Genomic DNA, 13,292 nt, shown 5'->3' on the forward strand with positions numbered 1-13,292 from the left:
GTTAATCCTTAGCAGGATTTTTGAATTTCCCTATAGCGTTCTCCTTGGCTCCTCTCCACAGTCATTATATGTTATAAGTTGGCAAAGCAGTTCCTCTGGGCTGAGATGTAAAATCCTTCCATCAAGGGCATGGATACTTCCTGCCCTAGGGCGATCTCCGAGACTATCTTGTGCATAGCCACCTGGTCCACTCTATCAACATTTGTGAAATACTTTGCATGCAAAGAACAGATGGTCTTTGGCAAAGCAAAGTTCTTTGCTGCTTATTTTTCCTTATTTTCTATCTTCCAGGTATGTAGGTTAACAATCATCATATAAAAATACTGGCTAAAAACTATAAGAAACAAAAGTAGGTTTTTTTTTTTTATTGAAACCAATGTATTTCAAGAGTTATTTGTACTGATACCATCAGTTTTGTTCCCGTTTTTATGGGCTATAAATTCAAGAGTTCATCTCAGTAACTTTGATGGCAATTCAAAAAGTACCAAGTGTGCGGCTGAATATGGCATCGAAATTGGATAATTGCTGCAGGAGGCAAATTGGCTCTCTACTAGGATCACCAACCTGCTCTGAACCCCACTGATCACATCACTGATCACTGACCACATAGAAGAGTAACCATTTTGACCATCTTCTTTGCTTTGTACTTAGAGATTGACCCCAAATGTTACAGCCTTTCTCTTAATGTATCTGCAGTTGAATCTAGCCAGTTGATGACTCTATTTCAGGTAATTTGATCCTGGGTGAGGAGTGGCCAAGGCAACCTTTGCAGGCTGGTTGTAAGGACTATTCTAGTTACTCAGATTCCTGGAGTTGGATTCTGGCTCTTGTGAAATTGACTGATGCACCACCTTGCTGTGTTATCTGGGGCAAATCAACTTTTTAATAACAAAATAATAGCATTTTAGGCATTTTACTGTTTGTAATGTTCAGTATTATTCTGTCTTTACATCTATCTATTTGCCATCTTGAACTGGCAAGATGTTAGGTGCTCATAGTTATTTTTTTTGTTTTGTGTGTGAATTGGAGAATCCCAATATGATTCCCACTACATTATTGACAATTTGGGGAAGATTCAGTTGGTTAATTATAATAGCAATAGCAATAGCACTTAGACTTGTATACTGCTCCATAGTGCTTTTTAGCACTCTCTGGATGGTTTACAATGTCAGCATATTGGTGGCATACAATGCCAACAATCTGAGTCCTCATTTTACAGAAGGGTGGAAGTCTGAGTCAAGCTTGAGCCCCATTTGGATCGACCTCCAAACTGTGGGCAGAGTTTGTCTGCAATTACTGCCTTCTAACCACTGCACCAGCAGGGCTTCTTTGAGAAGTGTGAGATTCCCTGTTCCAAAATAAAATTGTACATGTCTAATTATAATAATCTCATTTCAGTTTTCTTGCCTATATCACAGATATACCTTACTAAACCTTAGTCTTGCACTGCATCATGTCATTGTATTCAAATAGGATATTGCATATTTATTATTAGGTTGAACCTAAGCTTGGTTATCATTGGAAAAAGTTCCATTGATTTGCATCAGAATAAAAACCCTGTGCCAACACTGAAGATCATAGAAAGTCTGTTTGCTATTAGAAAAAAAAAGTTAGTAATGATATTAACAGTGCTTCTGAAAAAAAAATTAATACAAGTCTCTCTTGGATTTTTTTCTCCATCAGTTATTTGCCACCTTCCTTGCATGAATGGTGGGCAGTGCAGCTCAAGAGATAAGTGCCAATGTCCTCCTAATTACACTGGTAAACTCTGCCAGATCCCTGTGCAGAGTGGAAGTACTTCTCAACTTTATCATAATTCGCAACAAGCAAGCAAAACTGTGGGATCTCATGTCATCCATTCCACGCATACTTTACCACTGACTGTGCCTGGGCAGCAAGGAGCCAAAGGTAAACTTTTTTTTCTCTATCTCTTCTCTCCAGCTAGATTTCTAGGTTGGCTGCAATGAGACTTCATAATTTAACCTGCCAAGCTATCAGAGACTTTGGTAACGTCTTCTCACATAGCTGTGAACTGACATTCAAGGCCTACTGGAATGACACAGTGTGCTTTCTAGCATTCATTGCATTCTTGCATTTATAATCATTAATTATATTTTTAAAATGTTAGCGAAAAATTAACCGAAAAGGATTTTTATCTTCTTTGTGAACGTACAATTTTCAAATGAAAATGATTTATCTTTCCATGCTTGATGGGTGTTTCCTTATCTTTTTCATATCTGTGTTGTCAGACAACAATTGAGAAGTAGGTGCCATTAATTTCTGAGCTTGTGGTTTTCATGCATTCAGTTTGTATCTCCTCTGTTTATTTTAATTTGGTGGAAATCATGTATTCAGTCTTTTCACTTAGACATTACAATTAATCAAATCCTGCAATTTCAACAATATATTTCAAAGTCACAGATTTACTTTTCACATTAGATTTCAAGATATGGACACTGGCTTTTTTCTTGACAGATTTCTTTTATTTTTTGTTTGTTTATATTTCATATTTCTAAGTTGCCCACCTTCTTCAAGGAGGGGCTTTTAAATTGTTCTCCTATAAAATGTCAAACTGTTCTTAAATTCCTTAAAATATCTGGAAAAAGGTTTTTTTGGGGAGAGTTGGAACAATTTTTCTCAGATAGACGTTGCAAACATTTAATTCTACCCCTAGAGTTGAATTACTAGTTCAGACCTTTGCTAAATGTTAGAGTGTTTTATACACAAGAAAATATTGAGTATTTCAAAAATAATCGGCTGACCAGCTTTTAACTTTTTTAGATATTTTTTTTCCAGTGTAATTCAATGTCATCTATATTAAATGGTATCTTGATCCAGATTTTAATGATCATATTCACAGGTCATCTTATGCCAAAAAAAAGGGATTTAAGCTACAATTCCCAATCATTTTGTACATCTTTTCTTCTCTCACTGTGTATATGGTTCACATGTCATCTAAGCTAGGGCTTATGTCTAAGTATATCCAAACCAATATTTATATAAGAATAAGACTGGATTTAAAATTGGCTAATGATTCTTGTACATTTGGGTAAACTTAATCATAATCCTGGATCCAAAATCACGAAGAACTTTCCTTCTCAGGGAAGAGGAAGATTGCATATGCGTGTGTGCTTCTAATTTATTGCCCTGTATTTTTTATAATCCAGCAGCCTTTGGCAAAATTTAAGGTGTTTAAAATGCTGCTATGAAAAGCAATACATAATTTACAAACTGAGCAATGTCTTCTCTTATTTGGAGATTTGTAATGCTTGATTTCTTACTTTTACAGTGAAAATTCCTCCCAACATTGTAAATATCCATGTTAAACATCCACCTGAAGCTTCTGTGCAGTTTCATCAAGTTTCAAGGATTGACAGCACTTCAGCAGGTCAAAAACCAAAACCAAAGCCTCCCACATCGGGACAGTCCCAGAGTCCTTATCAAAGCCTACCATTTCAGAAGACCCAGAAAATTCATTCAACCTATATTCATCAGCAGCCTATCACTCATACTTTTCCTGTTTCTGCTAAAACACAACTTGGACGATGTTTCCAGGAGACAGTTGGGACCCAGGTAATTTTTTAAAAAAATACCTTTAAAAAGTAACTATGCATTTGTTGTAAACAAAAAAACCTATTTTGCTCCATGTATTAGACATCGTGCTATAAAAATGACTTTACAAATCTGTTAATAAGAGTTAAAATTTAGGAGAAAAATGTTTTTGAGGAAAGATTCCCCATACAGTGTCTTTATTATTCTTAATGTTTTTTCCCTAAAATTCAAGGCATAATATAAGGCTGCTATTAAAAGTTTCATGCCATGTTTTGTCTTTTAAATGAAAATAAGGAGTTTCTAAATAACCTTCACCTTCCAATGTAAGTGCTATATTTTAAAAAGCTACATTTCTTCACATTTGCCTACAGATGCCATAAATCTAAATACTTTGTGGATTTAAAAACAATGTGCTTCCAGATTAAGCTGTTAATTTATATGTTAGCAATGTAACTGATTAGTTCAATTTAGTAACATTTATTTGAATGTTTTGTTGAAACGTATTCAGGTTTTATATATATTTGAGTAGTATATAAAACACCTCTTTGAAGATGGAACTTTAATTTAAGATTTGGCCTTTTTTTCCAGGTATAGTCTTTTCCTTCTCCATTCAAAGCCTAGACATTGAAAGTATATTTGCATACCAACTTTTAATCCTTAGACTTCATTCTAGTTAGAACATTCACAAATACTATCACTAATTTTAAACTTTGATAGCCAAGTAACATTTTTTTTTAGTTCTTAGTTATCATGGGGTATCTTGAAAGTTAAATTTTTGTGACTTATATGATCTTTTACTAACAGATTTGTTAACCACTATAAATCACATAGATCATCATTTTAAATTGAAATTTATTGTAGTGCTAAGATACTAAACCTTAAACATTGCAGTTGGAGATTGTAAACTAAAGAAATAACTGTTCAGAAATGACAATTTATTCAAAAGAGAGAGGAAAAAAGGGAGATGTTTGAACTGGGAAACAGCCTAAGATTTACTGGAATGTCCCAGACTAATCCCTGCCATAATTCTACAGTCCAGTTGCCATTTTCATGATTATGGAATATGTCTGGCACAAAATGAGAACACAATATTGGCTCTGTGAAAGTACCAAAAAAAAGTGGCAAAGAATAAAGAGGCTACAATAGGGAAAACTAGGAGAGATTATGAAGATGGAGGTGGGGGGAAACTCACTTTGATTTTTTTATTTTATTATTTCCAGGTTGCCTATTAATGTTATTTCAAAAAAGCATATGGTTGGTAGACCTGAAAACTGAGTGTTCACTATCACCTGCTTTATTTGAAAATTAATGTTATGTGTTTGCTTTCTATAGGTAGCAGATTTTTAAAATTATCCTCAAAGTTATTTTGGTTATTACTGAACTTTGTTCTAGGCTATATAGATAAATGTTAAATTGCCAATAATACAATGTCACTTTCATATATAAAAAATCAAAGTATTTGGGAAACATCATACTTTCCCTTTCTCTACCCCAGGGTTTTCAAACTCAATTTCACTGAGGGCCACATCAGGGCTGTGGTTGACCGGGGGGGGGGGGCAGGTGGGCGTGGCCGACTGGGTGGGTGTGGCCGACTAGGTGGGTGTGGCCATCTTGACACCACTCCCCAAGCTGCTGGCATGTTTCTTCTTTGCATTGGGTAGACCAGGCCAAAGCCACACTGGCCTGATCTTTCCTCTTCTCATTGAATGATGGGGACAGCTCCGCAGGCCTTGAGTTTGACACCCCTGCTCTACCCTATGCACATAGTAATTGATCCAGAACAGATTAGACCATTTGTCTGAGATGATATAGACTCTTCTGCCTGAGCAGGGATTTAGACTAGAAGACTTCCAATGTCGCTTCCAATCTGTTATTCTGTTAATACTTTATCACAATTAATATTAAAAATTGAGTTAATTTTCTATGCAGAAATCATTCCCTCCCCCCCCCACCCAATGCCTCTCTCTGTATACAATCTGAGGTTCCCAAAAAAATTGCAAATCATTGGTATCATATTATAATTTTAATGTGTCAGGAGAATACAAATTGTGTGTGTGAATGTGTGTGTATGTGTGTGAATATATGGCTTGACACTAATAGTAATTAGTGATAGTCCTTCATTTACAGCAGCTCATTTTTGTGACTGTTCAAAGTTACAACGGCACTGAAAATGTGACTTATAATCATTTTTCACAGTTATGATCTTTCCAGAATCCCCATGATCATGTAATCAAAATGCAGATGCTTGGTAACTGGTTCATATTAATGTCTGTTGCTGTGTCCCAAGATTATGTGATATAAAATAACAATAGCATTTGTTTTTATCCTTCATAGTAAGCAATTACTTGTAATTTGCTCAGCACCTAAAATCAGAAGGCAGTCAATTTCTTAACTGAAGAGCTAACTCTACAAAGTCTGAACAAAATCAAATTTTTGAATAAATATTCTTTCTACGGAATAGTTCCCACTTGAAGACTATCCTCTGCCTTCATTTTTTTTTTTTGCAGTGACCTCCACATCCTTATGAATTTCCAATAGCCAGTAAATGCTTTAGCATACTTGCATTTCCCTCTAATGGATGGCATTTTATTTTTAAAATATAAATCCATCTGGATAATGGCTGGATGGGACTTGGGTGCTCTATTCACTACTTAATGAAAAGTAATATTTATAAAATATGCTGTGTGGCTTCTGGGTGATAGAATCAGGGTGGGCTTCAAAAATTTTAGCAAGGGGTTCTCTGCCCGGTTGCTGGGTGGGCGTGGCTATGGTGGGCGTGACTTAGTCGGGCTCCTGCACCCCGGCGGCAGGGGTGTGTGTGTTTGCCCTCTCCGGGCTCCGGAGGCTTTCCTTGAGCATCCGGGAGGGCAAAAACAGCCTCCCCAGGCTCCAGAGGCCGTCTGGAACATTCAGTAGGCCCATTTTTTGCCCTCCCTGAGCCTCCACGTGTGCCCTGCACTTACCTGCATCCAAAATAGGCCACGTGGGGACTCCTGGGAGGGGCGGGGTAGGCGGGGCCAGCTCAGAGTGGGATTTCCAGGTTCTCCGAACTGCACAGAATCTTAGCTAGAGGTTCTTCCGAAACTCAGCAAACCCCCAGCAGCCCACCCCTGGATAGAATGTTTTATTCCAGATTTATTCTGCAAATTCCCTGAAGATTTGCATTATCTCAAGAGAATTTTAATGCTAAAATTTTGAAAAGCAACATGATATCCTAGGTGAAAGGGATGGGTTTACTTACTTGTTTCTTTTTTGTGTTTATTTGGGAATGGAATCATGTCATTCTAGAGTTGTGCAGCCTTGTTTGGCTGCTTTTTTTTAATGTAAACAGTTTAAATAATTGTGTCTGTTCTGAGTAATCTCCATAATGTTACTTCAGTTCAGTCAGCAGTTGTCACTGTTTATATATTTTCTTGCGCGGTGGATTTCTGAAGTTGGCTTAGTAGTCTAAAACCTTTTACTAATTACTTCGGGATTAGGGGTGATTTTATTATCTGCAGATGAGACCAATAATGCAATGCACATGTATATTTGGCCTTTTATATGGCAAGCCACAGAGTTTGCTGTGACAACTGATTATCAAGATCATGTGAAGTGTTAACACCACTTTATAATGCCTTGGTAAGCCAGACTTGGAATACTGCATCCAGTTTTGGTTGCCACGATGTGAAAAGGATGTTGAGACTCCAGAAAGAGTGCAGAAAAGAGCAATAAAGATGATTAGAGGACTGGAGGTTAAAACATAAAAAATGGTTGCTGGAATTGGGTATGTCTAGTTTAATGAAAAGAAGGACGGTGACATGATAGCAGTGTTCCAATATCTCAGGAGAAATTTCCTGACAAAACAATTAATCAGTGGAACAACTTGCCTCCAGAAGTTGTGAATGCTCCAACGCTAGAAGTTTTTAAGAAGAGATTGGACAACCATTTGTCTGAAATGGTAAAAAGTTTCCTGCCTGAGCAAGGGGTTGGACCAGAAGACCTCCAAGATACCTTCCAACTCTGTTATTCTGTTCTATTCTATTTTGTAACTTCTGGCCTTTATTTTTAGACTGGTTTTCAAATGTACTATATTTATCCCCTTCCTCAAATAATAATTTACGAAGAGATTCTTTTATTTGCAAAGGACTTGTGAATTCATAGAACCTTCCAATGGAGGCTTCCCAGTGGTAGGAGGGTCCAGAGTAGTATCTCTTTTTCTTGATTCCCTTTTTGAACCCCCAGATAGCAGGGTGGTAATGGTGGTGGTGGCACTGAAAGCTTCAAGGAAAAGAGGGATTGAGGAACTTTACCAGTCACTTGATTTCCAGTGCCAAACAAAAAGTCTCAGTCTGGACAGATTCTTACATATTAAAAGATATTAATACTCTGGATATGTAGCACATATACATTTCAGAATAGTTAGAGTCCAAATCATTTGTACTGACTGGGATACTTCTTTTTGTTAGAATTATAAGCATCCACACTTTAAATTGGGCCTAAAAGTAAGTGGGCATCCAGTAAAATTAAGGCTGAGGAGAGATGGTATAAGAAGTTTGGGTTTCTTCCAAAATTCTGCAGTAACTGAAGAATCAGAGCCTTGCTTACTTATTATGCAGCAATTCAAAAATCAAAGGCAGCTCTGCCTGTTGCAATATATAGTAATCAGGATATTCTGTAATGTCCTAAAATCATAATGCCATTGTCTTCAAGTTCTCTAAAGTGAAATTAATTAATGAAATGCTGTGGATAAACCTGTGGAGGTCGTTCACAAAAGAGTTTCCAGGTCACAATATATGAAAGAAGGTAGGATAAAGAAGATAAGATAGGAAGACTGGTCATGCCAACTTAAAGCATCTTGAAATTTATTGGATTGTATTTGTGTGATTGTTTGTCAGTATTGTATATGTATTTAGTATTGAAGAAAGACAAAAAAGTTAATGCTGAACATGGTTTTTGAAGAATGGATAAACGGAAAGGATAGCTGTTTTTTAAATTGTGTTTTTATGCAGTTTTTATGTATTGTTTTTCATGTTTTTATTTGGACACTATATTTCTGGGCCTATGTATATAAGAAAATACTATGTATTTTCTTAGTATTATGGAATGTACATGCAGCAGCCAAAATTAATTCAACTGCAACTCTTGGCCTTTTTTTCTACCATTTAAAATAATGGTAACCCTCATACCTATACTGTATTCTGGATCTTTCTGAAAGCCAACAACACTGGTAAAAGCAAGCAGAATAGCAAGTTTATATTTCTTTTCCTTGACTCCTTCTCCACTCAGCTGCTTTACACTTTATTTTCATAAAAATGCTCCTGAGATGACTTAAGATATTGTATCATTTCTCACAGTATCTTTATAGTGTTATTAATAAAGATAATAAAGTTTATATTTCTAATGTGTGCCCTATTAATTTTTCTTATGACTAATGAGTGTTGAAATAGTTGTTGGACATTTTGAAAGTAGGATTAATATAATTTAATGCATATGTTGACCATGTGTTGGATTTATATAGAAAAAGAAAAAAAACAATAGAACCCCCCATTGTAACATCTGCTTTCTTATAATTGTTATATTTTAATGTAGTCACTGGTGTTTAAATCAAATATTGAGTTACTTAATGTATGTGTTCCCATAAAAATAATGCATTTTTCTACATATTTTAGCTACATATGTAATGTAGGCAGTTACATAATCTTTATACAATTTTATACGTAATGTGTTAGCTACGCAATTCATTTGCTAAGCATTGTTGATAAGTTAATCCTTCAGAGAAGTTATTACTGCCAAATAATTAATAAAATACTGTAGCTCAGTGTTTCTCAACCACAGTAACCTTAAAATGAATGGAGCTCAACTTCTAGAATTCCCCAGCAACTCCTAGAATTCCCCATGACTAAAAACTAGTCATGAAAATAATTTTTTTGTAAATAACTCCACAAAAACCTTGGGTTTCTTTGTTTTCGTTGGGTTTTTGTTGTTGTTGTTGTGGTTGTTTTGGTATTGGCTTTTGGGGCTGGCAGAGAGCTTCTTTCCTTCTGCAATAGTCCTATTGAATGTTCTTGTTGGACACACAGCAAAGATGGAGAACTTCAACTTGTTTGAACACCTCTATGAAATTCCACTCTGCCGCCATTATATTTATATCTGGCTATTGTTTAAATACAAGGCTGGTGTAAATAGCAAGTAGCATTGATTTTCCAAAATAGAAATTAAGAATAAAATAAGGTCAGTCTAAAAAAAAAAAATTAGCTCTTCAGTTTTCATCTTTTTCCAGATATTGAAAGGAACTGAGTTAAGGAAGTATGTGACAAAGAGAGTTATACATTACTCCCTCAGACTGAAGGCAGTTTCCCATTTAATAGATTGTCTGCATACTGCTTTGGAACAGTTGATATTGCTAGAAAGATAGAATCCCTCTCAATTCAGTAATTATTTATAAACAGTTTCATTAGTTTGTTTTATTTAAGTGAATGCGCAAGTAGGAATTGGCATGGATACATGGAAATAATAGCATGTAGAATTAGCAATGATACAGTTTTAACTGTAAAGTCAGAGGGATTTGATAATGAAATCCTTTCTCCGTTTGCAGATATTTACAAATAGCTCTTAGAGAAGTTTAAAAAATACATTCACTAATTCACATCTACATTGTAAACCACCACATTACTAATTAGCATTGCTAATTTAAAACAATATTAAAGTCAAGTATTCCATGCTTTTTTGTATGGAGTATTTTTCTTCAAAAATGGTTCAAAATATTTTACAGCACACAAAATAGTCTTTTTTATTTCAGTGATATTTATATAACAGTGATATTTATTTAACTATAAATACTTGACATTCTATTATTTAGACTACTTAGAATATTGGAAATAAAAGAAAAGAAAATAGTTATATTAATATTAGCTATAATTTAGGATACTTTGAGCATTAAAATTATTTTGGCTTTTTCATTCAAAGTTAAATATAATGGAAAGGAAAAAAATAAAGAGTATGCTGCAACTTGCATCAAAGTATTTGTAATATAGTAAGGGTTTCAGTCTTAAACTAAATTATTTGATATTAAAATCTTCACTGTATTGTTAGTTGGTATATATGTGTCTATGTATATCTGTATGACTGTGTTTGTGTGTATGTGTGTCAATGAAAGGTAAAAAAGATAAAATAGATGAACAAATAGAAAATAAAATAAAACAGTGAAAAGAATAAAAGGCAATAAAAATGATTACTTTTTTATTCCCCTCTTTTTTACATCTGCTAATCTGCAATGTTTGTACACATTTAGGCTTACTTAGAAGCCAGACTGTAGGAGATTATATTTGCTGTGCTGCTGTATGGGAACCATTCTCGCTTAAATTTAGATTTCTATTAGGTATATATATACTGTTAGTTTTGCGTATTCTCCAAGTTTAAGTTCCCAAACAGATATTGTCAGAATTGTCTTTGTTCCAGTGTGGGGCAACTTTTATTCTCACTACTCTAAGCATATATCTCATTAAATTCCTGAAATCTGATTTGTCAGATATTTTATTTCAACTATTTCTAAATACAGGTATATTCCAGTCTTGACTAAATAATTTTTGCTTAGCATATTCATAGAATCAGACTGAATCACAGGTAGTATTCAGCAGGTTCTGACCAGTTCTGGAGAACTGCTAGCGGAAATTTTGAGTAGTTCAGAGAACTGGTAAATACCACCTCTGACTGGCCCCGCCCCCATCTATTCTCTGCCTCCCGAGTCCCAGCTGATCGGAGGAAATGGGGATTTTGTAGTAACCTTCCCCTGGAGTGGGGAGGGAATGGAGATTTTACAGTATCTTTCCCTGGAGTGGGGTGGGGTGGGAATGGAGATTTTACAATATCCTTCCCCCGGAGTGGGGTGGGAATGAAGATTTTACAATATCCTTCCCCCTGCCACACCCACCAAGCTACGCCCACCAAGCCACGCCACGCCACACCCACCAAGCCATGCCCACAGAACATGGGGTAGTAAAAAAATTTAAATCCCACCACTGGACTGAACCATATCTACATATACGCTTAAGACTTTTTTATTTCATCAAGCTGGCCTGGCCTAAATCTTCTCCCCTTTTTAAATGTAAATTTTAATTTGTTTTAAATTATGGGGTATTTTAAATTCAGCCAAATTATTTAATTCGTTTTTAACTTATTTTAAATTTTTGTATTTATGTGTTTTATCTTGTGGCTGTTCACCGCCCTGAGTCCTTCGGGAGAAGGGTGGTATAGAAATTTAATAAAATAAATAAATAAAATAAAATAAATAAATATAATTACACAATTAGAGTCTTGAATTCCTTGAAGCTAAGAACTAAGCATCAGCAGAACTTAAGCAATCATTTTCAAAAATCTGTATGGATACGTTTTCAACAATGACTCTCCTATCTTCTGTTAATCTTTATAATATCAGTGATGTTTAATATCAGAAGATGTGTAATCTTTATATAGCAAAACATCAAATGCAAATTCAGTTAATTGATCAAAGTTAATACACTGATATATTGATCCTTTAAGAAAATATTGGAAGCCAAACCAAATGCTGGACAAGTTTCTTTAGCCAATCTGGAATTACCTAACAGTCTTAGGGGACTTAGGTAGGTGGGGGGAGTTGAAGCAAAGATGAGCAAAGCAGGGGAGGAGAATGTAATGTCATTGCCTAAAAATGGCACAGTCCTGGTTTAACAAATGCAACTGGGACAAAGTTGTGCAGTCACGTGAAGTTTCATCTACTGACCAAATCACTTGGAAATGGAAATTCTAGTCCCAGTTAGGGTCATTAAACCAGAACTACCTGTAATGTAGGGGAGTATTGTGTCCTTCCAATGACTTGCAGGGAGTCATTATCTCAGAACAAAATTCTGGCAATCACAATTACTGCTTCCAAGTGGAATCCCCAGCCATGCCTTTCCAGATTACATTAGTTGAATTCAGTTATCCTCAGTATTATAATATCCTTTTTATTGTTTTTTAAATGAAAATTCCCAACAGAAGGCAGCAGCTGGATCACAGAATTATGGGAGTATTTCAGATCCTCCCATCAGCAACATTTGGCATTGCTTATGAAGCTGTTATTTGTATTAAGAGCTCTATTATTTTATTGCAGGAGTAGTTTATGTGCATGGATCACTTCTTGGCCTTTTGGCTAAGCTCAAGTATGTGCAGTAGCTCAACAATGTTGAAACAGATGGTGAGCAAGGCCCTTTCTCACTTTTGGAGAGTTGACTAGTTGATGAAGCACCTTCTTCATTGAGTCTGAACCACAAACATGGATTTCCTCACATGTAGGACCAAATCTAACAAGGAGAATACATAATGTCCACTGTAATTGATTCAGGGCTAATTAAAATGGAAAAGATGTTTCTTTTATGAATCAGTATTACCATATTAAATACCGTATTTTTCGGAGTATAAGACACACTCCCCCCCCAAAGAGGGTGGAAATGTTGGTGCATCTTATACACTGAATACAGCCATTTTTGGCCTCCCGAAACCCTGCCCTGCTCGTCCCATTTTTGTGAAAAATGGGGTGTGCAGAGGGTTTGAGAGGCCTGTAGAGTGCTCCTGGGGGCAGGGGAGGACAAAACTTTTTTTTCCTTACTTAGCTCTTCGAAATCTTGGTGCGTCTTATACACCAGTGCGTCTTATAGTCCGAAAAATATGGTATGTTTATTAATCACTAACATTTTACAAGTCCGTCTCTATTATTATGATTGAAAACATGAATGTTGACAAGC

General features: G+C 35.7%; 1 protein-coding gene across 3 annotated transcripts in view; it reads left to right on the forward strand.

Annotated features, from left to right (window-relative positions):
- The window catches only part of LTBP1 (latent transforming growth factor beta binding protein 1), a 192,719-nt gene that overhangs the window by 97,953 nt on the left and 81,474 nt on the right, over positions 1–13,292 (forward strand). For all 3 annotated transcript variants that reach the window (XM_034428126.3, XM_087883051.1, XM_034428127.3), the window contains exons 6-7: positions 1,684–1,908; positions 3,290–3,573. In XM_034428126.3, coding sequence (XP_034284017.2) covers positions 1,684–1,908; positions 3,290–3,573 — 509 coding nt within the window. The remainder of the gene's footprint in view (positions 1–1,683; positions 1,909–3,289; positions 3,574–13,292) is intronic.

This window comes from Pantherophis guttatus, chromosome 1 (assembly GCF_059756535.1).
Source record: "Pantherophis guttatus breed Tessera chromosome 1, ASM5975653v1, whole genome shotgun sequence".
Taxonomy (NCBI): Eukaryota; Metazoa; Chordata; class Lepidosauria; order Squamata; family Colubridae; genus Pantherophis; species Pantherophis guttatus.